Raw genomic sequence first — 27215 nt, 5'->3', positions numbered from 1 at the left:
CAGGAGGTGGTCCAGCTTCCTAGGGCTAAATAACAGTAGTATATTCCCTTATTGGGACTGTCACGTTAAGTTGGCAGTATACAACTACTTTATATATATATATATATATATATATATATATATATATATATATATATATATGTATATGCAAGCCATGGTTTGATTCTACATAGCTTCGGGTTCAGTCCCCCTGTGCAGCACCTTGGACAAATGTCTTCTACTATAGCACCAACCCAACCCAAGCCTTGTGAGTGGATTTGGTAGACAGAAACTGAAGGATGGTGTAAGCATGTTTGTGTTTGCTTGTCCTGACATCACAAAATAACTGTCATTGATATACAAGCAGTGTCATTCATTTCCAATATTCTACAACAACGTGTCTACCAAGGGAAAATATTACCTTACTTGGAAACAGGTGAGTAGTTGGTGACAGGAAAGGCAACTGGCCACAGAAAATCTGTCTCAATAAATTCCATCTGATCCATAGAAGTATGGAAATCTTCAAACACCCCTTTGCTCTTGATCACAAGCTCAGCTCTGGTATTGAAGAAAGTGTGGTTGGTGTCTTTCTCAATCCATGGAATTACAATCAAAAGTATTATGAGACCAGAAATTAGGGCTGGTGAAATCATAGAAATTCTCTGACAACCACTTTTGAGTCTTTCCAGAGATAAGGAGCTGAAATCTACTACCACACATATGGCCTTCCAGCGCCAACCCTCTCAAGGGTTTGTTGACCAGTCTCCAGTAGCTTTTGTGAGTGTGTACACACACACACACACACACACACACTGGTGTAACCCTACGTGCTGAGTTAATACCCTTTGCTTCAGAAGAAAAACTTACCCATTCAATATAATTACTTAAATAAGCAACAGACTAAAATCTTGAAATCCTTATAAGTGAATAAACAAATATGGACTCCTGATGATAGCCTTTCTTTGTCATTTCAAAATAACTTTCCTATAAGTTTGTGGCACAAAGCCATTGTGTAGAAAACTGGTTTCTTTTTCTCCAGCAATAGCTGTTCTAATATTTTCACACAAGAAAAAAAAAAATGAAAGCCTTGAAAATAATAAACAGAAAAAATTCTAGCCCAGAGTAGGATTGGGTCACACCAATGCAGTAACTGAATAGTCCATGAATAATCTGAGTCAAAGCTTTTGTATGGTCATTCAATCTGCAACAAAATAGCAGCTAATGAAAGTAAAATAAAATAAAAATGCACAGACAGCTGCAAATGGTATCAAAATCATTTCTAAATTAGGTATAAAGATGTGTATATAAATATGATTAAATAGAAAAAGAAAGTTCTTAGTGGTTCTTCATAGGTAGGTTGATATCAAATACCCAGAGACTAACATCAGATGCAAAAGAGGAAAATCCAAAGCAATCCTTTATAGCTGTTTCTGAGGTTTGGTGATCAGTAAATGCATGAGTGTAGATTGTGCAAACATACACATCTACTAAATCGATGATAACAAATGTATATAAAATAACACAAGTTTAAGGCAAAAGTACACCCCCATAAACCATATCTTATTGGTTTTAAAAAGAACACATTGGATAATATAGTCTTAAAAAATGTTATGCCTGAAAATAAGATGGGACAAATGGGATCAATAAGATATTTGATTATTGGTTTGTTCAACTGGTCTGATTCAAGGCTAAAAATAACAACTTAATGATTCAAATCTGACAACAGACAATGTTGGCAGTTTACAAAGTCTCACTCACTCACTCTCTCTCTCTCTCTCTCTCTCTCTCTCTCTCTCTCTCTCACTCACACACACACACACACACACACACACACACACACACACACACACACACAGAGAGAGAGAGAGAGAGAGAGAGAGAGAGAGAGAGAGAGAGAAAAGCTGTTTCTTTCATTGTTTTTGTGAGTTGCTTTGTTCTGGTGTCTTTTCTTCAGTTTTATTTGGTAGCTTTTCAGAGTGTAACTGACCCTTTCTTATCTCTACTTCTCTCCTCATGGATACATTTTCTCTTTGGTCCACAAAATGTGCTTGTAGGCACAATATGGCTGAATGGTTAAGAAGTTTGCTTCACAACCATGAGGTCCTGGGTTCAATTTCATTGTATGGTATCTTGGACAAAATGTAATTTCCCATGTCCTTGAACTAACACATACCTTGTAAGTGAAATTGGATAGATGTAAAGTGTATAGAAGCCCATTGGAGGGATTGTATCGGTAATTCAAGAAATCTTAAAACACAAAAGTTCTACTGTAAGAGATACAATAAAGGGAACCCTCTGAGTAAATCTAAAGATAGTGTAACAATCCTGCTAGTTGAGATGGTACTGTCAAACTGTCTATTTCATGCCAACATGGAAGACAAATGCTGAAATCATAGAAAACAACTCTTCTTGTGTGGTGGTGGTGGTGGTGGTGGTGGTGGTGGTGGTGGTGGTGGTGATGGTGATGATGATGATGATGATGATGATGATGATGATGATGGTGATGGTGGTGGTGGTGGTGGTGGTGGTGGTGGTGGTGGTGGTGGTGGTGGTGATGATGATGATGATGATGATGATGATGATGATGATGATGATGATGATGATGATGATGATGATGATGATGATGATGATGATGATGAGGAGGAGGAGGAGGAGGAGGAGGAGGAGGAGGAGGAGGAGGAGGAGACTATTTTTGAAACATAAAAACCATAAGTTCAAAACTTTCCGCAGCTTTTGAGCTCTTTTGCCAGATAAGACACAAAATTCTTCTCTTGCTTCAGCCTCCTCAAGCTGACCGTACAAGGCTACTCTCATTTCTTGAATGAGTGCCAGGTGGTAAAAATGGAGTGGACACTCGGCTATTTATTAAACCTACAGTTGTAACAATACATATATGCAAATATCGAAATTTTGCAGAACCATTCCAATCATGCTACAGAAAATTTGTATGTTTAAATGATCAGACCTGTTGATATGGGCCAATCACAATACACAAAATTCTACTTACTTCATCATAAATTCTGACAGTTCTTTAACAGTTTTACCCATACATTCTGACATTGCTTCTCCATTTCTAAAAGAAAAAAAATCAAACAAATTAGCATGTTTATGTGTCAAAATAAAACAACAGATATAATCTATAACTGGTGTGTGTGTTAATATTATTGGTGTAATGACTTTCCCAAGACAAATGAAATACATAATTTCTTTTGAATTTGTATTTTTTTTTTACTGAAAGATTTTGATTCTTGACATGTTGTAAAAATCCATATAGGTAGAACTGAAGATGCAGTCTTAGGAGAGAGTACCTTTGAAAACAATACTCTTTGTTATACATTTGTCACCTCTTCTTCTTTGAGGGTTGTTATTTTTATTTCCATATCAAAAAGTGGGCATACTCTAGAAAGAACTATGCACAATTGTCCATGGAAAAATACTAGTTAGCTTCCATCACTTAATGATTATGTTATTAAAATTATTGCATAAAACATTGAATGAATAATGTATGTAATAAATGCTTTAAACAATCTCAAATATAAAATGAAATCAAAGACATAATCCATATATAATTCTTTCTAATTTTTGACACAAGGCCAGCAAATTTTGAAGGGGATGGGTCAGTCAATTACATTGATCTCCTTCCCACAAAATTTCAGGCCTTGTACCTATAGTAGGAAGGATAATCGATACATAATAATATTCTGTTATAGTATGCCTATGTTGGTAATATGCTGTACTTTCATATCAGAGAAAAATGTATTTGGTAAGATTTGAACCCCAGACCTAGCGAACAAACTACAGTAGCTGCCACACTCAGCTGTGGAATCTAAAAACAAAATATCAATAAATATATGTTTACATGACTCTTAAATTGAAATATTTATTCTCCAATCAAATGTCATAAAAATTATATAAAATAAATGTATCTGTAATACATTATAACTTTGATTTAGTTCCATAGTTTATCTGTCAATTGTTTTCAAATATCATTAATGTTGAGAGTATAATAGATTATGTCTGGCATTTTGCTCCATAATTATAATAGTGTTACATAAATGGAATCAGAAAAATATTATAGATTATCAACAATGTGGCAAAAAGATAGGTATTTAAATACAATTTCTAAATAAATAGTTGTGCAGTGGTTTAAGAGCAGGACGGAAGTACATACTGTTAAAGTCAGTAAATAGAAAAATAATAGAATACTCACTTGAAATATTTCACTATAAATCGAAAGGAAAAAGTAGAAAAAGAAAAACAAGGGTAAGTTAAAACAAAAGATTTAAAAATGAAAAAAAAAACAAATAGATGAAATTTTCTTAAGATAAACAATTCAACATTCTATTATTATATACACTTTCATTAGCATAGAATAAAACATTGAATCATGACACCTCTTTAAGAATAGATCTAATTAAGTTTTACAAGGAGTGGGTATTTAATTGTATATATCTCAATATATAACTGGTACTTAGTTTATTGACAGGGGATGAAAAGTAGACTGATTCTGAACAGAATTTCAACTCAGAATAGTGAAACATTGAATTAGATTCAATAAAGTGTCTTAAATTATGCAAATATTAGTGAGTAGTGAGTAAGATAAAACAAAAGTCAGATGAAAGCAGAATGGTTAAGAATTAAACCATTATTGGAATTAAAGATAGAAAGGGGATGCAGTGACAGAATATCAGTCATTAAATTGACATTTTCTCATGGTCAACAATTACACATAACATGTCTGTTATTAGATGTAACATGTTGAATTTGCAAGTCAACAACATTTTGATACTAACACACGTTCAACAGATATATTCTTAGATATAAAGTTCTAGAAATTATCACTTATTCAACAACAACCCTATTAGATTCTTGGACATGGATCTCTCATTTAACGACTTAATTTAGAGCAAAAATCATACCAATAGTACTTTATAAAATATAACAGGTAGTCAGATGGGTACCCAGCTATAAAACAACACAGACCCCAGTAATTCAATCTCCCTTTTTTTAATACTAGCATAATAACACCTTATCACCACACATCACAATCTTTTGTTACCTTGTTTGAGAAGCCTGAGATCTGTCCTCATCAGTTCTTCTCATGTCTTCCTTTGTTGCACGTACATTCCACCATCAGTACATGGCACTTTTTTTTATCCAACATTCATCACCCATTCACATTAGATGTCTCTACCAATGCAGGTGTCTCTTCTGCATACACCAGTCAATGGTTTCAATATGCGACTATGCTCTCAGATCACTTGTGCTCTTCTCCTTCATGTAAGTTAACAGAGTACACCCAGTAGATCATATCTTATTGATTCTCCTTTCTTTAACCTCTGCAAGTCCTTCAGTCAGTGCCAAAGTCTCACTACTATGGAACATCCACGTTTCTTGCATATGATTCACACAGTCTATCTTTTGCACAAGGAAAACTCTGCTATCAACAATTTTTTTTTTTTTAACTATATCTCCCTCTTACTATCCTTTCATTATATTCCCCTCCACTATTGATAACATAACCTAAGTAACAGAAACTAGCTATTATTTCTAGAAATCAATATGAACAGTAATTTGATTGTTTGATTTCATTGCCCCTATTGCTAATCAATCCTGGTTCCCTGTAAATAAGTCAGAGTTCTTTTGTATTAAGCATACAGGTCAAGTTTGCGTGTGTGTGTGTATCTATCCATCTATCTATATATATATTCCTTATTTGTAGATTAACAATGACACCATTGGTTTCATGTAGAAAAATCACAATTTACATGTGCTCCACCAAAGAGTGTTGGTAATCTATCTCCATATTCACAGCATTATTAATCCACAAATAAAGAATGTATTTCTTCACCAAATGCAGGGAAGCATTCATTCTCAGTTTGCCACCACTACCACATGCACACATACACATATCAAACAAGGCCACTTTCCTTATTTTGTACTCTCCACTACTAATTAGAATTTTGATCTGCCATGTTGAATCTTAGGTCTTTGAACTCTAGACCATTCTTCCTCACTTGAAACTCTTCATGCTACTCTTCAACTGATTTTGCAATGAGAATCAGATTCTTAGCATATGTTTCCAAGAGTATCTAATCATGAACTCCAGCTGTGTTGCTTTAAAAACTAGAAAGAATAGACTGTGGAGCTGACAATAAGGTCCTCATGAAGACCTACATAGACACTAAATTCTTCATTAAGCATGGCTTAACTACATGATTTGAATAGCTTTTACTAAGTGTACACATTATTTACTCCTGTTACACAAACATCAGGACTTGCAAATTCATCCAAAACATGCCAATATGAAAAATATAACAATACACATAAGAACTTACAGACATGAGATCTTGACCCAACAAATTTGTCTGCCAAACCTTTGTCTGCAGATCTGTCCACTGCAGCAAAAACGTCAGTGCTCTGTAAGAAGGATGAGAAAATGAATTTATAATTGGTTTGAGGAATAATTAATATTCTTAGGTGTTTTTGACAACAATATTATAATTTGTCACAAAATAGTTGAGTTTTTGAGTAAGAAATATATTGAGTTCAAACTTTAGCACACAGCCAGTAGTTAATTACATCAGTCCCAGTGCATAACTGGTACTTATTTTATCAATCCCGAAAAGATGAAAGGTAAAGTCGAGCTCGATAGAACTTGCACTTAGAATATAAGAACAGACAATATGCCACTTTTTTGTCTCTAAACATAGAAATAAACAGATTTATTCAGTTCACTTAAACATATTACCAATATACTTTGTATGTTCTTCATAGGTGAAAGATTAAGTGAAGATCAAAAAAATAAGACAACAAAATACTGTAATTCAAGGCAAACTGACACTCCACTGATTATGATGATGAGTGTTCCAGTTGATCTAATCAACTGAACAGCTTGCTCCTCAGACATGCATACCCTTAACGTAGTTCTTAGGGAGATTCAAGTGTCATACAGAATGTGCCCTTTGAAATATATATACTACTCATTTTTGCAGGCTAAGTGGACAGGAACAATGTGAAAATGTCTTGCTCAAGCACACAATGTGCCACCAGGAATCGAACCCATGAACTTACAATTGTGAGCTGAATACCCTACCCACTAAGCCACATGCCTTCACTTAGCACAAGCTATTTAATGAGACTACATCAACTGTTTTTAATCAAACAGAAGTAGTGTTAGTACGTATGGTTGATAGCATTACTTATCTAACTAATCATTCTAGCTTAACTTGTCAATTCAGTATTTCATCTCTGCAATAGTGCAAAACGGGTCAAAATGTATCAGCCTAGCAACAATAATTGAAATCACTTATAACGACTATACTATTAATGGTAGCTAAATTAAATATTTTAGATGCTTACCTCTCCAGCCTTAAGGAAAGTTGCTGTCATGGAAAACTCTTTCATAAGTTCTGTGTCAGGTCGTTTGCCTATGATGAAAGACAGAATAGACTAGACAATGAAAATAGTAAAAAGAACAGTTCACACCAATAATAACAAGAAGTTCATAATAACAAGAAGCTTGTGTTTCAACTAGAACCTAATGTAATAACCATGAATAAAATGAAAGCTGTCATAAAATATAATGATATTTCCATTGTTAAAGCAATGCCAAGCATACAATAAAAGTTATCTAAATATCATAGAAGTTATATAAATTATCATCATCATTTAATGTCCATTCTCTATGCTGGATTGGGTTGAACAGTTTAACAGGATCCAGCAAGCTGCAAGGCTGTGCTGAGCTCCAGTGTCAGCTATAACATGTTTTCTACAACCAGATGTCCTTCCTAACACCAACCACCTTACAATGTGTATTGTGTGCTTTTTTTTCATGCCACCAGCACTAGTGAGGTCACCAAGTTACAAGACCGAAAAGAACAGTAAAGAGGAAGAGCCCTTGCATTATTAAGTGGTGGGTATTAGGAAAGGGGAATTGGCTTTATGCCAGGTGCTGAGAGGCTAAAGTATGACAGAGGGTCAAGAATAGATGCTTTACTATAGATGAGGCACATGTCATTCCCACATTATAAGGGTAAGTTGTAATAGTTGGGAAGTTAAAAATATATGCTTTTAACATTACTAAATTATGATGAGAGAGTCATAGAAGGCCGAATCTTTAGACTGCAGACCTACTGGCTAGAAAATCAAGGATTTATATTCCCTTATTTATATTCCTTAAGTGGTGTCCTTAATAAAAAGACTTAAATCATACTGATTCACTTGTAAATATGCACCATGAGTGAGGTACCAGCTCACAACTAGAAGCAGCAGGAACGCTAAGGAATGTTTTGTTAGCTTGTAATGCAGAGTTTAATACTTTCATACTGCATTGGAGAGAACATGAATATCGACAGTCATGAAAGATTGAAAATAGTGCCTTGATAACTATTTCCAGAGTTAAAAGAACAAACAAACATTTCTAAATTTATAAGAAAAATGTTGTTATTGACAATAACAGAACTTACGTGAATAGAAAAATACTAGGGCTGAAGGATTCTCACTGATAAAGTGATCAAATGAAGTAGAAGATAACAAAATGACATCTTTGAAAGAAGGCCCAACTTCTTTTAGCCAAAATTCTTCTTGTGGTGACATCTTAGGAACTGGCTCTGGTGTAGGAGGAGCATTTGGAGATTTCAAGAAATTTACAAAATCTGTTGTCTGAAAAAGACAGGAACCAGGATAATTCATATGAATACTTTATCTTGGAAAATATTTTCACTATAAACTATTAAAGAATATTGAGAACTGAAGCAACTTTCCTAAAACCAGCTACCATATTCTGAAATGGAAGCAGCAAATATTGTCGGGTGGAGTTAGATTTGAGTTATCATGTCTAGAAATGTAGATGCAGTTGTCACAACATTAGAAGCACAAAATGGATCATACATACATCTTATCAATATTTCAATGTCAGAAGGAGGTAGTGAAGGATAATGCTCGACCCAAGATAAAGAAGTAGAAGTATCAAACAATAAAACCTATTTTCAGTGGTGTATAATAACAGCTCATGGCTATTAAACACACTGGAAATTTAGATCCAATAAACAGATTTTCCTGAGAATAAATGTTTCAGAGATTTGTTATCAAAAACTAGGAAAGGAAAAGAAAGCATTCATTTAAAAACTGATAAAAGAAAAGCTTGACTATATAGGTACAGATATGGCTATAATATTTACTGTATAGCATATTTCTCGAATCTATGCCAATATGGAAAAATCATCATTACCATCATCACAATGCCAACAAAGTTTATAACAATGATGGCAAATAACAACAATAATAATGGCAATGACAAGAAAGCATACTTTATATACAATTTATTTTCTGCATGAAAGTTATTTTCATATATTCTCAAACAAGTACAATCATTAAATCATAAATTGTATCTATCACTGTTAATGCCACAGTGTATGTAGACGACAAAAGAAAAGAAAAACACTTACTGTTCTGCCACCCATGTAGTCTTGTGGGTTCTTGCCATAATTGAAGTACTTCAGGGTAGGATAACCTTTCACATCATGAGCTGTACACAAAGAAGTATGTTCTGTGCAGTCCACAGCACATATAGCAAGCTAAAAAAGAAATAATGATAGTACTCAATGATATAATCCAAAGTTATTTCAATAAAATTTTTAGTTTGAAGAAATATCATTAGTTCAGCACAAGAATTTATCATACAAACAACAGAGACTTGAATATGTAATATAATTAGTTGAAAAACTTCAGTTAACTGAAATTAACCATGTACTTAGAAGACAAAAATTCATTCTGGATGTGTTTATAATATAAATCAACAAGCAAATGAGATAATTCCAATAATATTATCTAATCCAAATTTCTGTAAGATAAAATCAATGTAATTATGATAGGATCTTGTTTCTAAAGTCCACTGGTGGAAGCCACAGACATATTTCAGCCTTGTTAGATCTTATTAGCAAGGCACATTCATCTCAGCTGACAAATCTTAGAAATGATCAGTATACAGAGAAAACGTAGTGTTCGTAACTAATTACCATCACACAAGTGTTCTTCCTTTATCAGTAAAATATGTCAGTAATGTACATTTAAAACTGTTGTCATATATATATAATAAACATTTACATATATGATACTTGATCTTACACAATTCATCAAAAACAGAGCATCTTAATTACACTGAATCTATTTCTACGTAATTTACAAATTCCAAAATTACAGATAAAAACGAAAAGAAATAGAACTGCAAAATTATGTTTTAAACAAGAGAAAAAGTAACTTACCTTAGGTTCATCTTTCAATTGTAAAGCAGCTTCTGTGAATTCTGGTTTAGCTTTCTTACAGTGTCCACACCCTAAATGTATAAAGTATTTGATTTCAGAGAAACTTAACTACAGTTTATTAATTATTATAGCATCAATAATAATTACAATAACTACTTAGGACAAGCTATGAATTACAACAAATAGATATCAAAAGAAATCATTTTAGAAGAAAGATATTTCATGTAACTATACTCCAAAAGAAAAGAAAAAGAATCCTTCTTAACATACAATATATATATCATCCACTGCCAGGAAAAGAACAAATGGAAAATGAATAAACTTTAAATTAAATCAAAATCAATGTCTGAATTTGAATCATTTGACACATACTGATAATTTGAAAATGAATTTAACCAAGTTAAGTAACAAACACAGTGGCTCGCTGTTTATCCCAATAATATTTTATCCATACTTTCTATGGTGATTTGGGGATGGGACTGTTTTGGGGTTTTTTTTTTTTTTTGGAACATCTTATTTTAAAATCAAGCATGAAAGAAGCAAGGTTTCTATCCTGGGGTAGAGGAAATAGATTACATTGTTAAAAACAATTCTAGGAATTACAACAGAAACATTGGCAAATGTTCATCTTTTTTCTTTTTCAATTGTAAAGGTTGCAATTTATGAATTAAATTTTGTAATACTTATCATAAAGATCGGAAGCATGTCAGAGGATAGACGTGTCTTGATTCGAATTCATTTCTAAGACTGACTTTAGCTACAATGGATATCAAGATGACAAGAGTTAGATTATCATCATCATCTTCATTTAGCATCCATTTGTCCATGCTGGCATAGGTTGGATAGTTTGACCAGAGCTAATAAGCTGAGGGGCTCCACCAGAATCCAGTTTGATTTGGCATGGTTTCTATAGCTGGATGTCCTTCCTAATGCCAACCACTCTGAGAGTGTAATGGATGATTTTACATGCCACCAGCATGGGTGCCAGTTGCATGACATCAGTATCTGCTACAACTACGATTTCACTTGATCTGATGGCCCTTCCTTCTCAAGCACAGCATGTTGCCAAAGGTCTCAGTCATTTGTCATTGCCTTTATGAAACCCAGCACTCTTTACATACCACCGGCATGGGAGCTAATTACATGGTTGCTAAATTGATCTAGCTTGCTCTACTTAGAAGAGTTGAGTTTATAGTGCTGCAAAACAATACCAAGTCATTCTAGAAAATTTTCTTGCTTCATTTTTTTCCACTACTAAATACTGGTAGCAAACAATATTGTCTCAGACTGAACATTCAGTTATTCATTTGACTGTTCACTCATTCATTTTGCTTAATGTTTGTATTTCCATGCAAGCATAGCTCAGATAGAAGCTAATTGAAGTAGGATTTTTACAGGTATTGGTTCTCCTTGTAGCAAAACCTTAACTATTTTTCAAATAAGGGATTTTTTTTTTTTATCCCAGAGGAATTTGAAAGCACAGAGAAAGCGAAAGATTCTTCAACAGAAAATGTCAACCAATGTCATTGTTTGCATCCCAATCAAAAGAAGGCGATGTTGTTATTTGTAGCTATGGTTCCATGTATGCTGTAAACAGTCATGCAGAGGTGCACACACACACACATAAAATACATGATGGGCTCTTTCAGTTTTTGTCTACTAAATTCCTTCACATAACATTGGTCAGCCCAAAGCTATAATAGAAGACTTGCCTTAGGAGCCACACAGTGGGACTGAACTTGAAGCCACATCTCTCTTTTTCTTTTTTTTTTACTTGCTTCAGTTATGTGACTGTGGCCATGCTGGAGCACCACCTTTAATCAAACAGATTGAGCCCAGGACTTATTCTTTGTAAGCCTAGTACTTATTCTATCGGTCTCTTTTGCCAAACCGCTAAGTTACAGGGACGTAAACACACCAGCATCAGTTGTCAAATGATGTTGGGGAGACAAACACAGAGACACAAACATATATATACACACATACACACACATATATATATAAATATATATATATATATATATATACGGCGGGCTTCTTTCGGCTTCTGTCTACCAAATCCACTCACAAGGCTTTGGTCAGCCCAAGGCTATAGTAGAAGATACTTGCCCAAGGTGCCACGCAGTGGGACTGAACCCAGAACCATGTGGTTCGTAAGCAAGCTACTTACCACACAGCCACTCCTACGCCTATGATTAAGATTAAGAAACAAACTTCTTATCTACACAACCATGCCTTAGCATCATCATCATCATCATCATCATCATCATCATTTAATGTCTACTTTCCATGCTGACATGGGTTGGACAGTTTGACTGAAAACTGGTAAGTTCCAGTCTGATCTGACAAGGTTTCTATGGCTGGATGCCCTTCCTAATGCCAACTACTCCAAGAGTGTAGGAGATGCTTTGTACGTGCCACGTCCACGTACATTATTAAAATTACAAAGACACATTTGAGTCTCATATGAACAGGTATTTCATTGTTGTGGTACTCCATAGGAACTAAAGAAATTACCATTCAATAAAAGTATCAAGGAAACAACTAATGAATACAAACAAAATGGGACAAAGCTAATTGATAGGAATTGGTAATTTGAGGGACAATATTTCAGATATTGACTACTGAGAGGAATTAACCAGTTTTTAGAAGCAAAATGAACTTATAAGAAAATTTTAATAAATTGGTTAACAGAAAAACAAAATGGAAGAAAGATTAAATAATTGTGATGGAATATTCACTTCACCATACAAATAAATGTAATACATTAAAAGAATGTTACAAAAAGAAGTGTATTTCAGAATGTAATACACACAAATGAAAAATAAAACCAAGATGTTAGTGAATGCAAAAAATGAGCTAAATGCTTACATGGAGCATAAAACATTACTAAGCTATGTTTCTTCTTCTTCAGAAAAGTTTTGAAGTTTTCTGCAGTCAAATGATGAACATCACTCTCAGTATCTGCCCACCTGGGTTCTGGTGGAGGTGGAGGTGGTGGTTCTTTGGGACTGAAATAGAAAGATAATTGAAGCTGTAGTTTGATATTTTGAGTTTTACTGTTAGAATTGGTTAAGATATGAGATAAAATATCTAATTGAAATTACTTTCTACCACATTAAATAGTGTGGTCAGCATGGATGATGTCTCACTACACCTTTTATTTCCTAACAAAATTCTTATAGTGATACCTTTTAACTCTCCCCTTAATAAAGAAACAAGTGATGTATGTGAGCATTTCAGAATGGACTATAATCTAAAATGAACTCAGTAAATAGATTTAAATAACTAAATCACAAATAGTTTTATCGTTTGATAAATAACTACAAAATTTGAAAATTGAAGACAATAGAAAGTTATCTTTGCGAAAATGGAACTGAAATTATCTTCCTAAAGGATTCAAAATTAAGAATGACTTCATCCATTACCTTATACAAAATATTAAAAAATTTCCTTAAAACATTCAAATATAGATATAAAAAAAATCATAAAACAATAATATAATCAAAACTTGTCTAGTTTATATGCATATAAGGGATATATTTAACTTATTGCTAGACATAGTTGGATGAACCTTCAAAATCATACCTGCATAGGAAAATCATCATCATCATTTAACGTCCATTTTCTATGCTGACATGGGTTGGATGGTTTGACAAGAGCTGGTCAGCCACAGAGCAGCCCAGGCTCCAATTGTCTATTTTGGCATAATTTCAATGGCATAATTTCAATGGCATAATTTCAATGCCACTCTACAGAATGTACAGAATGCTTTTTATGTAGCACTGGCATGGGTGCTTTATACATGGCACCAGTACAGGTGCTTTTTGTCTGGCAGATATGTCTATGTCTAGTGATATAAAAAAAAAAACTGTCAAATAAAAATTAAAACAAAACTTACTCTTTCATAAAGGAAACAATGTCAGAAGCTTTTCTTTCATTGAAGTCCCACATATATTCTCCATTGCTGAAAACACAAACAAATGTAGTATTTATTGAATTAAAAGTAATATAAAATCTTAAACAATATTTAAGAAAATATTTATGAATATGATACAGAATCTTTTTTCATATACTCAATCAGATGTAGATAAATACTCATTAAATACATCCACAGTAACATTTTCAATTCAGAGATAAATTTGAAATAGTTTTTTGGGGATGTTTTACTTCATCTTTTTTAACACTTACCGAAAGTATTTTACAGTGGGAAATCCTTTAATTTTAAACCGTTCACTGATTTGGCTTTCTTGAGTGGAATCAATAGCAGCTAAAGCTCCTTCAATCTGTAGGTAGCAAAATCATAAATTAAATAGCTTTAGCAACTATAAGAAAGACACATGAAAAAATACAGGGTGAAATACATACAAATAAAGGTGTCTGTGTGAGAAAATGGTTACAGAGAATTGTAGAAGGAATGAAGGAGAGACTTATGAAAAAAACTATTCAAGAGAAAATTAAATGCATCAATAAACAGAGCATAAAAAATGCTGTGAGAAAATAAGGTTCAAATTGTAAATGGAAAATATCATCCGATGATTCTTAAGATAAAATTGTGCCATTTTGTGATTTATCATGAAAGAATATGAGATGAAAAAGTAGTAGTGCTAGATCCATCTATTCTCTTTCCATCTTGACAATAACTCACTAATAGAGATTGTTTTTATCATTAAATATCAGCTCAGCAATATATACTAAAAGAACTCTCAGCAATTATACAATGGTTCTACAACATGCAATAAACTGTGCCTCCTCACAATTAGGTGGAATTAGATGCTGGTAACAGGATACAAACTGTCAGATTTTTGGCTAATAGAGTGATATTGAATAATTTTAATCAACTATGGTACCCAGAGAAGAATGTGGTTGCTTTATATATGAATTCAAACTAGTACCTTTCAAAAAAAAAACTTGCTACCAATAAAATATTAATGTTGCTCTATAATTAGTTTGAATTTGAATGAAAGATGTTTTCACTTCATTTACTAATTAGAGACAACTCTTCATTTTGCACTCACCACTATTCATGTCTCAGCTCCCAACTCTCATATTAAATACTGGTCTGCCATTTCTCATTACAACAATATTCTACTGTAACTCTCTTCCAGCATACAATCACTTCCCAGTATACAAAAGTTCAAACTAAACTTTTAGCAGATTAACTTCACTCAACTTCCTCAAGCCCCTAAACTAAAAGTGTTACAGTCATTGGTACACTTTCTCATACTAACTAAGTAGACCACAAACAGTTTCTTTACTGCAAGCCTTATTCTCTGATAAGAAAGACTAAGATAATGGTTAACACTTTGATAATGGAATAACGAATATTAAATCTAAGCTTCATAATTACATTTTCTTCTTTTAATGTTGCAGCCGCTTCAATATATTCAGGTTTCATTTTCTTACAATGACCACACCCTATAAAATGAATAATTTGTTAACAAATAATGATGGAAAGCAAATATAAGGATTTGGTAAATTAAGAAATCATAATTTCTTAACTAAGATTTTTCATTTATATAACCATCTATATAGTAAAGCCACTTACAGAGTGTGTAAATTATAGATCAAGGTTGAAAAATTTATTTCTAGCTACTCTGCCAAATATTGCATTGAATCTTGGTTGGGATAAATACTTCTAAAAATGAGACCCTCATAGTATGTAAGGCTATCCTCAATGCTATTATCAGAAAGGATACTGGATTAGTCCACAGAACAACTGGATCACCACCATTATTAAATGGTTTCATGGTACTGATAACAAAGCAGCCTGCAGATTCACCCAGTTTGAGATCATCAATTTTTATGCTTCCAAATTGAAACCTCTCTTCTTGGTAACCCTGAACCTAAGAAATCATTTCACACGGATTAGCAATCTTGATGTTAGAACAGTCAGGAACACTAAGAAGTTCTTTTTATATCATGACAACTTCTACTAATATCAAAGGGGAAGGTGATTTGTTATTTAAAATTTTTATAGGGAACTACAACAAGACAGGGTTATTTATCCTAAACACCCTCAAGAAGTGCAAGCACACACACACGCACGCACGCACAAGTCACAACCCAAGTTTGTACAGGAACACTAGCCTAGCAGTTTCAAATGATATGTACAGCCATACCATTGATTGAAAAAAGAACTTAACAGGAATTCTCTAAGAGTTGGTTTAAAAATAAGTATTATCACCACTCTAACTACAGACATTATTTCAGACTTCAAGGCAGTCTAATGATGAAACCATATATATTTATAGGAATTCCACCCAATAATACAATTGCCACTGCCCCCAACTATAACTAGAAATATAGTAGCTGGCATTAATAGAATTTTCAGTTTATTCTCAGACAGAGTCACTTTCAACAGGTTCACATTCTAGTACAAAGTATTAATGACTTTGGTGAGAAATTACGATACAGCAAGGATTCACCATCCACCAAAGACATGGAAGATAACTTGGTTCAGTCCTCCATCTCAACCTAAATGTCTCAACAAACATAGCCAAGAACTCTTTATCCCTCATTAGATATCATTTCCCAAGTACACATAAATATTACAAACTTTTTAACATGCATAATGTTAAGGTATTATTACTGCCTAAATAACAACTTTTCCAATATCACACAACAACAACTAAAAAAGATACACTTATGCAGTCCTTTCTCAGGCATCCGCCTGCCCACTGAAGGAATTCTTCCTTCTTATGATAACTCTCACTCCACCAGACAGTATACTAAGGAACTGCACAAGACTTATAGCCATCAACTTCAAGGGAAGTTAACTTAGCATATGTACAGCATCAGATTTCAGCACAGAGAAAATACCACCTCTCTTTCCTGTTTCAACTGGACATTTAAGAATCAGTGAAATGATCTGTCCAGCATAAAGGAGTATACTCAATAAAGCTCTCTTTTATTTACTTGGTGCTTATATCTGTTATCCTTGTCTTTCTGAGAAACTTCACATATTGAAAGAACCCACTGTATCTCCAATCAAGAAGACTAAACTTTGATATAGTTATCATCAATAGATCCCCTGTTAGCTGACTTTAGATTAATAATAGAATTCCTAAGGAAAGCAAGAGAGACTACTCTTTTCTACTACATAAGAGTTATCCTTCATTGAGAAGCCATTCAATTATAACACCTCATAGTCATCCAAATACCAGCACCAGATGGAGTGGCTTCTTCACACATATATTAAATCTAAAGTTCACTAGTTAATATATTCTAAAAAGACATACATGGAGCATAAAACATCACAAGGACTGACGAGTGTTCCGCTAGAAAGCTGTCAAAGTTGATCTTTGACAAATGTTCAACATTTGACTCATCATCAAACAAAGATGCGTCTTTTTCTGCTTCCTTTGGTGGTGTAGGGCTGAAAAATATCAAAATAAAAAATAAAGTCAGAATAGATTTCAGTTATATTGTACATTGTATTAAAAATAGAGAAAGTATTACTAATAAGCAGTGAAATTGTTATTAGCAACTAAAGTTAATCTAACAATACAAAGGAACCATTAAAAATATCCTCTCTGTTACTTTCATAACTTAGTCCATCAGTTTGATATCTCTGTAGTTGTTTCTTTCTGGAGCATCTCTTTTGCCTTGTAGCAACTGATGATGATATTGGAATGTCAATCATTGAGAATGATCTCTTCCTTTACTATCTGATTGCTTATACAAGTGACTTAGTGTACCCCACTTTACTGAATAATTTTAACATTTCTGATAGAATTCCTAATGATCCAGTTGCTTTCCTACCTTTGTATCTTCAATGGACAGTTAATTTTAGTCTATATAGCTATTAATTTAAATTGTTTATCCCTCAGTTAGGTCTACTTGAGATAATTTGTCTCTCCCAAGCATTCTCCTTATTCAGCAACCTCTCAAAATATAATTTCCATGCCTTTTTCTTCCTAGTTTTAGTGAGAACAAGTGTGTCACTCAATATTCTCACCAATAACATCTTGTTTCATACTGACATGCTACAATCCGCAATACCTCACACCTCTGATCCTCATGTCACAAAATATAACCAAACCTCTTATTTTCTGTTTCTCTCCTTGCTAAGTATATCTGACATCAAGTCTCTCTTCTAGTTACCAGTTATTATTCCTTGCCCCCTTCCCTTTCTTCCATTCTTTCCAGGTTGTCTCTCAGCTTTTATAGTTCTATCTACTGAATCATTTTACTGCCACGTCACCTTCTGTCTGGTTGAAATTCTGTTCCATCTACAGTTCAGGTCTGTGGTTTGCAGCAGATTGTCTCACAAAAATTCTCGGTTGTCTTCTGAATTATAGGCCACTGTTGCTTTCTACTTTCCAACACATACATCACCTAATATTTCTTTAAATTTACATCTGGCCAGAGAATTTTTCAGCTTTCATATCTTCCTTCTTTATCTTGTCTTGTGTCTCTAGATCCATTAGGCACTTACTCTGATATCACTAATCACAAGTCTAAGCTGAGAAGTACTTACTACATAACAATCTGACTTTTTTGTTTCCTAATGAAACTAGTCAATTATTTGGTCTATTTCCTGAAGTTATTATTGCAAATGGTTACTTTGTTTATATCACAGAACTCCAAACGCCTTGAGCCTTTTTCATTCTATGTACTAAAACCATAGCCTCCATGTCCTTTGGAAAAGCATTTGAGGTGTTACCCAACATATCCATTAAAGATCCTAGTTATGCTAATAAGTTAGTTGTCAATAGTCATCCAGATATATTACAAGAAAGCCTCACAGAGATGGGCATTTTATTGATCAGCCATGGGCATTTTATTGATCAGCCATGGGCATTTTATTCATCAGCCAATCTTGATTGTGGTGCATATGCTGAGATCACTTATTTCAAGAGAGATTATTTATATCTCCAACATTCACAAGTAAGATTTCACACATACAAAAGAATACAGCAAATGCAAATATTGTAAATAGCTACTCATGATGGCTCTGAGTCTAACATAAAAGTTCCAATTATGATCAATTTTCTAATGTCTCATATCAATTATTAGGGTTTTGATTATTTTTCCATCAGTCAATTTGACCACTGATTGAATAGTTCTATCAATTCAAAAATTAACATTGCTGGAAAATGTGTTTTATGGCTGGAATAAACCATAAACTAGAAAGACTGGCTTGTCTATTTAACAAACTGGTGGGTAATCAGGTGGCTGACTTGTTCCTTGAAGTTATTATTGCAAATTCACATCACACAGCTTCAAGATTCTTGAACACATTCCTGCTATCCTTATATGCAGGTATGGACTGAATATATGGTTAGCATGACAAGCAAGGAATAGGCAGGAATTCAATATTCTGATAGTGCAAGAAGCCAATTCTAGCAAACTAACAGTAGATTCTCTGGAATGCAATACCATAATGATTAAGACAGTGGTTAGGTGAGATGGTGGATCAGAAAAACAAAAAGTTTGTTACTTTGTGAAGAAGATGGATCTAAGAACATCATAGTTGTTAGGGTTTGAAGTGTACAGATAGTTAAGGAATTACAACTTTTGTTAGTATTGATAGTTCTATCTTTTTATATGTACAAAAAAAAAAAAGAACAATAAGGTTTTCAGTGAGATAGATTGTTGCCTGAAAAGTAACACAGATACAATACATTGAAACGGAAGGAATTGACTTCAAAATCTGAGCAGTATTATGCAGTATTCTGTGATAAAATGCTTACTTTGACATCCATTTAACGATTCCACTTCTTGTATTTTCCCCGCCATACTGAAATAATGATTTTCCATTTCTGCAAAACATAAATTGATCTTTATTTTAACCAAAATCAGACAATATCATATTTCATGTCACCTGTCAAAAAAAGTTCAGATACATCATAGTTATCTGTTTACTCTTAGCTTTAAAATACTTCACACAATAGTTTACTTAGTTGTTTAATTGTTAAAATGGTTTCCTTTTGACTACAGAAAATGCCCTATATTTTGGTAATTGGAGAAGTATAGTTTAGTCAACTAGTCCTTATATTCTGTGTAGTTAAATTATCAACCTTAGAGGAGCATGAACTGAAAAACAGTGATGAGTCAAACTATTTAACTATTTACAATAAAGTGTGATATTCAGTGTTGTACTGTTGGTAAATAAACATCAGAGAAGCAAAAGCTACTTAAAGATGTTGCAAGTTCTTCTGTTGGTAAATAAAGCTAATGCATTCTTGACAGTATAGATCCCAGAAATAGAAACAAATATACTGGAAAGGGTATTCCAAAGCTGTAAGAATAGAGCTATGTATCAACATCCAAGACAACAAAAACAGGGTTTTGTGCCCTCACACAAAGAACAACAAAAATAAAACTTTATACTGAAACTGAAAAAAGAAAACAGAACTAATTTCTATGATTTTGAATTTTGACACAAGGCCAGCAGTTTTGGGAGAGTGGGTAAGTTGATTAGATCAACTCCAGTGTTCAACTGATACTTATTTTACCAACCCCCAAAAGGATGAAAGGCAAAGTTGACCCCAGCAGAATTTGAACTCAAAATGCAGAGACAGATGAAACGACATTCAGCATTTTGCTCAGCCTGCTAACAATTCTACCAGCTTGCTACCTTAGAAGTATAAATATTAAATTTGATTCAATATGGTATAGCTTGAAGAAACTGATAGTTTGTAAAAGCAAACCTAAATTCACTGAAATTTACTAGTTTCATATGTTTACTTACTCAAAGTAAAAGATAGTTGGGAAGCCAGTGATGTTGTACTGCAATCTTAACTGGAAAAACTGAGGGTTGTCTGCATCAAGACCAGCTAAAATCTGTAAGTATAAAATTGTTATTCATTGAAATATAAACAGCAACACATTACTATCCTTATTTGCTGGCATGAATTGAATATATAGACAAATATGACAGGCAAAGAATAAGCAAGAATTCAATATTCTGTGGTTATTTACATGATGTTAGTGCAAAAAATCTAATGTTATCTCTAGCAAACAAACATTAGATTCAATGGAATGTAATAATACAATTAACAGTCATGAAAAATGTGGTTAGGTAAAATGGCGAACTGAAACTTTAAAACATCTGTTATTTTGTAATGAAGATAGAACTAAGATATACTAGCTAGGGTTTCAAGTATACAGATATTTAGGGAATTACAATCTTTCTTAACAACAGTGGTTCTTTCTACTGTGCAAACAGTATACTATCTAATAAAACTGTAAGTGCCATAATTTACTCACATAAGTGCTTTCAATTGCCATAATTTACTAACAAAATCATTTATCAGTTGCTAAAATTCCCATCCCAATATCCATTTTTCAAAGTTTGTAGGAATTGGATGAGTCTTACAATACAACTTTCTACCCAGTTTTATCTTGCTGTAATTCTTCATTAAAGCCAAGTACCATAAAAACCAATGTAATTTACACATTTTTTTTTTCACAAAAGTAAAAATAAGCTTTAGGGGTGTGTAAATTTCATGAGTAAATCGTTTCCAGAATTTTTTGTAGAAATATTTTTTTGTTGAAAAAAAGACAAACAAAATGTAAACATTTGTACCAGAAGTTGACTCATTTAATGTCAAAATAGGTTTTTACAGAAAAAATAAGGGCCTAAATATGATGAAGTTGACTTTTATTTATGTTGGATGGAATAATACTTACTTTTTCTGTATAAATATACTACAAAATATAAATATACTACTGTATAAATATACTACAAAATATAAATATACTACTGTATAAATATACTAAAAACTTAATTTGCAATACTTGTGTGTATTTATCAGCTTTGTTTTTGTTGATAATTCTAATCAACAACTTTTCCTGTGATCGTGATTTGAGAAGACATACAGCAGTATGCTACAGATCAGACATAATCTCTTGTGAGCAAGAAATGTAAAATAAAGTTTATTATAAACACAAATACTTCGTAATTTAGTAACTTTCAATGTGATACCTATTAAACAGAAATTATTTTTATTTAATGAAAATTTAATAAAATCTAATCATAAGAAAATGAAACTATGCTAAATACAACTAAACTGAAAACCTTTCCCCCCTGGCCATATCAGCAATTCTCAAAACTTTGGGGTACAAATTTTATCCTGAAAATCACCTACATAAATTACACAGGTGCACAAATTACACAGGTTTTTACAGTACTCTCTGAAATCTGCTCTGGCTGCTTCTTTCCAAATCTTTTTTCAGTAAGCTGCTACACTGAAGACTTTTTACAACTAACTCCCAGCACATCTTCCAATGCTATCTTTCATTCATATTGCATGTCTAAACTAGTGTGAACTTCTCTTTTGTACAATTTGCTATAATCTTTGAAATATTAATTAATTTCATAACTCATATCCATTCAGCCATTCTCCCAATTAGAATTTCAAGTCAAATCCAGTTACATTCAGTTCATTCTTCTCTTGTCACTGCAGATACAGACCATGTTTTACTTGTATATAGCATCAAACTTCACACTTTTGTTCCAATAGAGTTTTCCTTCATATGCAGAGAAGAAAAAACAAAAAAAACCTTCATTTTTCAACACTTCACAAATCATCTTTTTTAATATTAATACCTAGTAGAGGATGGTGAGCTGGCAAGAATGTTAACATGCTGAGCAAAATGCTTAGCACATTTCATATGTCATCATGTTCTAAGTTCAAATTCTGCTGAAGCTAACTTAGCCTTTCATCCTTTCAGGGTTGATGAAATATGTACCAGTTGAAAACTGGTGTCGATATAATTGACTTACATCCTCCCTCAAAGTTGCTGGCTTTGTGTCAAAATTTGAAATCAATTACAAATAATCCCACCTCCATAAATCCATTACTGACTATATTATCTATATGGCAGAATTTATCTGCAATTCCTAGCAATTCATTTAAATTGTTTATAGTCTTTTGTTCATCGGTGTTGACACTACTGGCTATTATAGTGTATCTAGCACACTTAAAATTAGATACCCTGTCAGTCTATCATCCAACAGCATTTTTAGTGTAATTACTGTCCAGATTAGCTACATAGTTCATATTTACATCCTTTTCCTGCACACAACACCAGATCACATGAAGCATTCTAGATCCAACCAGACTGCAAAGAATAGTACCTTATCAAAAACATCTAGGTCAATAAATGCAAAATTCCAAGCAGTATATGAATGCCCTAAATGGCTGATAGGAACATAAGATATTTAACAAATGGTATGGCTTTTATTTTATATATCATAAATAAGATTTTACTTGATACTAATGAAAGACTGTACAAGACAAGCAAACAACTGCCAGAAAAGACATCAATATCTATAAAACACAAGATGTTTGTGTGTGTGTGTACGTGATGTGGGTTATGCACGTCCACAAATTAGCACGCATGTCGCTCCAATTTTAGGAGGACATTGTTCATGACCCTATCTGTGTTTTTGTCAACTTTTTCTCACAGAGGCACCCGCGTATAGCTGTAAAAATCGATAAACTTTTACCAATTTTGAAGTTTGTTGACATGGCGAAGTCAAATCTGTGCGTACGCGCGTGAAGGAGAGAGAGAACAAGAGAGAGAGAAAGAAAGAAAGAAAGAGAGGGAGAAAGAAAGAAAGAAAGAAATAGTGTGTTTGTGACAAGGGGAGAAACAGAGTGTTTGCCAAGCGTCTAAAAAAAAAAATGAAAAGTGGAAGAGGGAGACAAAGCGGCTAAGGAAAAAAAAATTTCTCTCACCAAGACAGCGTCTAACAAAAAAAAAAAAAAAGGAACGAACAAGTGGAAGAGGGAGACAAAGCGTATTAGGAAAGAAAATGTAGCTAAGGAAGACAGTAAAATGCATTTTTTTTCTTAAACATGAGATATAGTTTCAAATATAAGATGTTTTTGAAAGACACTATATTCTATAAGATTATATATACTTTCTCACACAACAATTCAAATATATTTATTTTAAATCATTTATTTATTTTAAATCGTTCATCTTTCTCCCCCACCTCTCACTCTCACACATACGCACATATACTACTTTGGGAGCGAAAGAGTTTTGTTTATATTTCACAACTATGAAACAAAAACGTATGTAACAATTTGTCAGTCACCCCACCCCCCAACCCGTTTTTAGGACCACAAAAAGGGTTTGGTAATTTTTCAGATTAACACCCGCACGATTTCCACTAGGGTGTTACGGTTAGGATTAGGGTTAGGGTTACGGTTTTAGGGTCAGAGTTAGGGTTAGGGTTAGAGTTAACATAGAAGGGACAGGCTCCTTATTTTTTGGTTAAGGTTGTTGGTAAGCTTTCCTAAGTTACTCCAATCCAGATCCCCAATGCAAACCTTCAGATCAACGTTCTCCTATGCAGATCTCTAATGCAACATTTAAAAAATGAGTCAATAAGTGAAAATAACCAATAAACCGATTCCTTATGGGATTTCCCAATCAAATTACCAGCAAACCATTTTCAGCCAAACCAATTTCAACGGATTTCACTCAAATCTGATGTCGATGTTACTTATTTTGGTTTGAAATAAAGGACTTAATCATTTAATAATCCTAGCTTAATCCCGAGCAGCGCCGGGTTATACTGCTAGTCTCAAATAAAACACAACATTGGATTTTTATTAATTTCATATATTTAAGTTTACACATGAAATAATTGTTCTCATAAGACTTTCAAGTCAAATAAAAAAAGAAAAAACAACTCACTGCTTTTCCTTTCAATTCTGTAGCAGCAGCAGAAAACTCTGGTTTTAATCTTTTACAGAAACCACACCCTACAAATTAAGTAGAAAATATAAAAATTTTAGGTAAATCCATTCAAATAAATATCGATTTCTCTCACTGACACAAGATCACAGCTTTATAAAGAAGCAGTAGGGAGAATAGAATCCACCCCAGTATAAGCCTGGAATTAAATTCTTTTTTTTTTCCAATTCCAGAGAGATGAAAAGCAAAACCAGTTCAAATGAGGTTTGAACACAACTAAATATTGCAAAGTAATTTGTCTAATGTACTATTTCTGCCACTGGTTTTCCAGTCAATCAGACAAATAAATATTAGTAAAACTTGACAATTCAAGATAGTTAGATGTTGTTAAATAAATATTTGAAGTAACTAGGTAATCAGACTGAACCAATTACTATTTACTTTTGTTATTTATCTTTCTCCAAAGACAATCTTTCAATGTAAATTTAAAATGCTGTTGTTGCTAGACAGGCATGAATTGTTAACAAAATTTCAAAAATTTGATTTGACAACTGTTATAGAGAAATACCTGTTAAAAGTATCAATACAAAAATAAAATAAAAATACAATTATTCTAAAAAAAAAATCATCAATGACATTAAATAGAAATTTAATAATACATCAATTTCTCTGGACATACCAGTTGTGAAATAGAAATATTTGACTCTGGTTTATGAAGAAATTATTGAACAATAGTTTTTAAAACAAGAACATTCAAGTTTAAGCTTTATTCATTTTTTTCTTTCTCTTTTCTTTTCCTTACCAGATTAGAAGGTTTCTGTTCATTGACTGAAGAGACTCTATAAGAATAGAAATATCATCAAGCATTAAAGGGTTGGATTAGTGCAGTGAATACTTTGCTTAAACTTCTGCAGATTAAATGCTGGCAGGATGGGAAAACATTCAAAGTTAATGATTATAATGTAATGTTACTGGAGAGAAACTGTATGTGCAGTTGAGTAGGAAGACAGGCAGACAGAGAGCAAGAGAAAAGGGAGGATAAAATTTACAGCATGATAATTCCAATAGAAGAAACTGGAATCAAATAGTAAAGCTACAATAAAAAAAACAACTTAATAGCAGTGAAACTGGAGGCAATTCACACTCCTTTCGAACTGCTCTACTCAATAAAGTGAAACAAAATGGTAAATACTGAGGCCTAATGAAATATTTAAAGTATTACAGAGTGTTCATTAGATGAAAATTAGGGTCCATTATAAGTTGTTATAATATTGTAAAATAACTATTCAGTTAAGTTATAATAACCAAACAAATTTACCACAAAATAATATTAATACATATATAAATTTATATGCACGCATTTCCATTTTAGAAATGTGAGTTAGGTTTCAATACCATTGATTATGTGGTTTGTTAAACAGAAATATTTATTACTGAGCAAAATGTTCAGAAGTGACTCATCAATACAAAGAGTGATTGACATGTTGTTCAGCAAACGAGAGAGGATTGACTCAGTTAATGACTTGCTTCATTCTGCTTCACCCTGTTCATGTACATGTGTGAGTGTATACATGTGTGCGCATGCATGTGCATGTATGTGTGTTTGTGCATGCATATGTGTGTATGTGTGTGTGCATGTGCATGTGTGTATGTGCATGCATGTGTGTATGTGTGTGCGTGCATGCATGTGTGTGTGTGCATGTGTGTAAGTATGTGCGTGCATGTGTGTATGTGCATGCATGTGTGTGCATGCATGTGTGTGCGTGCATGTGTGTGTGTGTATGTATGTGTGTGTGCATGTGCATGTGTGTATGTGCGTGCATGTGTGTGCATGTGTGTTTGTGCGTGCATGTGTGTGTGTGTGCATGTGTATGTGTGCGTGTGCATGTGTGTGTGTGTGTGCCTTATAAACATTTAATTTGAACTTATGAAAATTTTAATGTTTTTAATTAATACCACTTACAATGTTTGCATAAGTTTTTCTAGTTCAATTTCTGTGAACTCTTATCATTGTATAAAACCATACGACAGATTCAGAATATCATTCAGAAAGATGAGAAAACACTCTAGTTTGAATCTTTGATTGTCGACCTTTTTCATTCCTTCTATCTTGAAAATTATTTCTTTTCGTTATGCAAAAAAGGTTAATTAAGTAATGAGTCATATTTCATATAACCAGCCCTGGTACTACTTTCCTTGGCCCTGAAGAGTTGACAAGCATAGTTAGCTCAGGCAAGATTAAAGACTCTAAAACAGCTAACTAAATATCATAAACAATTTTATCTGATGCACTATTATAGCCTTGGA

At 33.2% G+C, this 27215-nt stretch overlaps 1 protein-coding gene across 3 annotated transcripts in view; it reads right to left on the bottom strand.

The window, feature by feature from the left end:
* LOC106879394 (protein disulfide-isomerase A5) overlaps positions 1 to 27215 on the bottom strand; it is a 69065-nt gene that overhangs the window by 7229 nt on the left and 34621 nt on the right. For 2 of the 3 annotated variants that reach the window (XM_089350516.1, XM_089350517.1), the window contains exons 8-22: positions 24909 to 24976; positions 20944 to 21035; positions 19943 to 20011; positions 17486 to 17622; positions 15595 to 15662; positions 14436 to 14530; positions 14146 to 14211; positions 13116 to 13255; positions 10245 to 10315; positions 9429 to 9557; positions 8448 to 8643; positions 7342 to 7409; positions 6318 to 6399; positions 4190 to 4202; positions 2987 to 3052 (exon numbers count right to left, since the gene is read on the bottom strand). In XM_089350516.1, coding sequence (XP_089206642.1) covers positions 2987 to 3052; positions 4190 to 4202; positions 6318 to 6399; positions 7342 to 7409; positions 8448 to 8643; positions 9429 to 9557; positions 10245 to 10315; positions 13116 to 13255; positions 14146 to 14211; positions 14436 to 14530; positions 15595 to 15662; positions 17486 to 17622; positions 19943 to 20011; positions 20944 to 21035; positions 24909 to 24976 — 1360 coding nt within the window. Of the gene's footprint in view, positions 1 to 2986; positions 3053 to 4189; positions 4203 to 6305; positions 6400 to 7341; positions 7410 to 8447; positions 8644 to 9428; positions 9558 to 10244; positions 10316 to 13115; positions 13256 to 14145; positions 14212 to 14435; positions 14531 to 15594; positions 15663 to 17485; positions 17623 to 19942; positions 20012 to 20943; positions 21036 to 24908; positions 24977 to 27215 lie in introns of all 3 variants that reach the window. The other variant, XR_016241427.1, reaches the window with a different exon arrangement.

This window comes from Octopus bimaculoides, chromosome 4 (genome assembly GCF_046866305.1).
Source record: "Octopus bimaculoides isolate indiv1 chromosome 4, ASM4686630v1, whole genome shotgun sequence".
Lineage (NCBI taxonomy): Eukaryota > Metazoa > Mollusca > Cephalopoda > Octopoda > Octopodidae > Octopus > Octopus bimaculoides.
The sequence above is the reverse complement of the archived record's forward strand: the minus strand, read 5'-3'. Positions and strand labels throughout refer to the sequence as shown.